At 49.1% G+C, this 3,645-nt stretch overlaps 1 protein-coding gene across 1 annotated transcript; it reads left to right on the forward strand.

Moving 5' to 3' along the window:
* The first annotated feature begins 833 nt into the window (after positions 1-833).
* LOC135644725 (amino acid permease 3-like) lies at positions 834-3,259 on the forward strand. Its single transcript, XM_065162590.1, has 7 exons — positions 834-964; positions 1,104-1,233; positions 1,324-1,557; positions 1,642-1,735; positions 1,826-2,040; positions 2,129-2,268; positions 2,376-3,259. Exons 1-7 carry the CDS (start codon positions 956-958, stop codon positions 3,027-3,029), a joined length of 1,476 nt encoding a protein of 491 aa, XP_065018662.1. The 5' UTR covers positions 834-955; the 3' UTR covers positions 3,030-3,259.
* Positions 3,260-3,645: the final 386 nt, after the last annotated feature.

Genomic DNA, 3,645 nt, shown 5'->3' on the forward strand with positions numbered 1-3,645 from the left:
GGGCGGCACAGCAGCAGTAGCGGCTCACTCTTGGCCGCTAGCAGACCATCAGTGAGGGACAAAAAGGTGTTCAAACACTAAAGTTTGCCTCCCCACCTTCAATGGCTTCTTGGAGTTGTCATCTTCGTTTTCCTTGATCCTTGGGAGCTCGAAAGAGGCCGGAGTGGATGCCTGCAAGTGCACTGGAATGATTTGACCTTAAAATCGTAATAAAAGCTAGACTTTAGAATTGATGCCTTGGCATGGTCTCAGAGCTTTTAGGTTTTGATTATACTACCACTTATCACATGCTTTTCTCTTGCCATATTAATCTTCAGCCTCAAGGCAAGTGACCTAAGAAAAAGAAGCCCGAGATATAGCATGGTCTACCAACTGCGCATTAACACACTCACACATCACATTAAAACACTCTTTTAAGTATGACCAACAATGGACGCTATTGAGCCTTTTGACTACAGTCCAGTTGCATACAAAACCATAAACAACCTTAGACCACAAACCTCAGGAAATATATGACTCAGTTTTAAAGCTGTAATGAGTACGTACCCACCCAAATCTGCAAGTGCTTAAAGGCTTCATAATGCAACTTGATAGCTTTCTTAGAGATGGAATAAACCTTCAAAAATCCTCAGTCTCACAGAGTGGAATAAGGCAAATCATTATATTCCTAGCAGTAGTAAACAATGCTAATTGAGTTGTTCAAATCAACCTATAAGCATAGTTGGGAAGGAGGAACCTATTCCTCTCCCCACCAAAGGATGGTGGAAACGCAACACACGTGGGAGAGATGCATGAGAGTAGGTTTTTATTCTTTGTATCGAGACTGCCATCCTCTGCTTATATAAAGGCCACATTTCTAGTCTCTGTTTGCTCATCACCTCTTAGAGCTTCTTCCCACTGCTCCACTGCAGTGGGTACAAGTTTTTGCAGAAGCCAGATCGAGGAGCACGTCTCAATGTCTAAGGTAAGAAACTCATCAAGCCCGATGCTTTCTTTTCGCCTATCTTCTCTTCTCATGCATTGCTCTGCTTGCCTGCTGCTCATTAAGTTGTCTTACCTTTGTCCGTTTGGTTTTCCGATTTGGATCGGTTGTGTCGATGAAGATGGGGGAGAATGGCGCTGCCAATTGCCACCAGCACGTAGCTTTGGCACCTGTGGAGGTGTCCGTGGAGCTCGGCTTCCAACATGGAGCTTCGAAATGTTTCGACGATGATGGCCGTCTCAAGAGGACTGGTAACGAGAAGAGAATCGCCGTTTCTTGACCTTCTCTCTTCTCCATATACTTACTTCTCCTACAAAGTCTGATACTGTTAAGCTTTGCAGGGACTGTGTGGACTGCAAGCGCGCACATCATAACGGCGGTGATCGGCTCCGGCGTGCTGTCCTTGGCTTGGGCAATTGGTCAGCTCGGATGGGTTGCAGGCCCTGCTGTCATGCTCCTCTTCTCCTTTGTGACATTCTACACCTCTGCCCTACTCGCTGACTGCTACCGCTCTGGTGATCCCGTCACCGGCAGGCGGAACTACACCTACATGGATGCGGTCCAGGCTAATTTAAGTACGTTCCGAAACTTGCATTTGAGACAAACAGGGCTTCGAATCAAAGCTTGTCGTACATGACGAGTTCTCGTTTGACGAACAGATGGGATCAAGGTCAAGATATGCGGCTACCTCCAGTACCTCAATATCGTCGGAGTTGCCATCGGATACACGATCGCAGCTTCCATTAGTATGGTGTAAGTTGCCAGAAAACCTGGAGCTGTCCTTGATTCTTTTGGTGCAAGCAAAGGATCAGTTTTGATGGCTTTTTGGACATGTTCGAACAGGGCAATAAAGAGGTCCAACTGTTTCAACAAGGAGGGAGACGACAGCCCCTGTCATGTAAACAGCAATCCTTACATGATCATGTTCGGCGTGGCGGAGATTGTCTTGTCTCAGATCCCTGACTTCGACCAGATCTCGTGGCTCTCCATTCTCGCCGCCATCATGTCCTTCACGTACTCCTCCATCGGTCTGGTTCTCGGCATCGTCCAAGTGATCCGTAAGCCAGTCTATCTATCTGCGGTTTTGTTTGATTCCTCGCTTGGGTTGAGTCCATGCCGACTCAAATTTTCCGCTGGCGTTGACAGAAAACGGAGGAATTAAAGGCAGTCTCACCGGCATAAGCATCGGAACCGTGAGCCAGATGGACAAAATCTGGCGTAGCCTGCAAGCCTTCGGCGACATCGCCTTCGCCTACTCCTACTCCATCATCCTGATCGAAATCCAGGTACCAATTCCACCTTTCACTTCGATCAAACAGTAGAGAGTTTGGCCATTTTCTTCAGTCACATTGTTGTACTGAAGCATGCCTCTGTTTTCCTGGTATGATTCCAGGACACCATAAAGTCTTCGCCGTCATCGGAAGCCAAGGTGATGAAGAAGGCAACGCTCACCAGCGTGACGGTGACCACCATCTTCTACATGCTCTGTGGGTGCATGGGCTACGCCGCGTTCGGGGACTTGGCCCCCGGCAACCTCCTCACCGGATTCGGCTTCTACAACCCCTACTGGCTCCTCGACATCGCCAACGCCGCCATCGTCGTCCACCTCGTCGGCGCCTACCAGGTCTACTGCCAGCCGCTCTTCGCGTTCATCGAGAAGTGGACTCTCAAGACGTGGCCCAAGTCGGAGTTCATCACCAAGGATATCCAGGTGCCGATCGCCTCCGGCAGATGCTACAACCTCAACCTCTTCAGACTGACATGGCGCACCGTGTTCGTGATCGTGACCACCGTCGTCTCCATGCTCCTGCCGTTCTTCAACGACGTGGTCGGCTTCCTCGGCGCGATCGGCTTCTGGCCGCTGACCGTATACTTCCCCGTAGAGATGTACATTGTCCAGAAGAAGATCCCCAAGTGGAGCACGAGGTGGGTATGCCTACAGTTGCTGAGCCTGGCTTGCCTTGTCATCACGGTGGCTTCCGCCGCCGGATCAGTCGCCGGCGTCGTGAGCGATCTCAAGGTTTACCGGCCATTCAAGTCAAGTTAAAAAGGTTGCACAGTCCACACATGGAGAACAAGTTGGGGATCGCTGGGCTTACTACGTTGTTGCTGTCTGGTGGATATTATCGTGTGTAATGCTTCTTCGAAGAAGGGAGTTCACTAAGAAGAAAGTGTTTGTAATTGCATGAACAGAATATGGTTTACTATCACAGTCATGCCTCACCTATGTTTATTAAGGAGTTAGCAATAAACTATGATGAAGGCCAGTTCATTCGAGGATCCAAATGGTTGATCATGCATGCTCTAAATTCTTGTTGTCATGTTGGTATAGATCTTTCTACGGAAAACATGGATGAGTAGCCATCAATCAAGTCAATCATGCTAACTTGACACGATCAACCATAGATCTAAATAGAACATTCGGAGCTCCATTCAATCGGTAGAGGAAGCTCCATGGAATGGAACGCCAGGACGACACTTTTAAGGGAGGCGCCTCGTGGTGGTGGGTGGTGGGTGGTGGTTGTCGGCTGCACTTTCTCTGCTCCCCAGCTGTAGCCATCACCAACAACACCGCAAAAACCAAATATCTGCTTCAAAAGGGTGGCTCAGCTGCAGCGTGCCTTCTCAGCGCATGCATGCAGCTTCAAGCGCAAGGATCGCTG

Source organism: Musa acuminata, chromosome BXJ3-8 (genome assembly GCF_036884655.1).
Source record: "Musa acuminata AAA Group cultivar baxijiao chromosome BXJ3-8, Cavendish_Baxijiao_AAA, whole genome shotgun sequence".
Taxonomy (NCBI): Eukaryota; Viridiplantae; Streptophyta; class Magnoliopsida; order Zingiberales; family Musaceae; genus Musa; species Musa acuminata.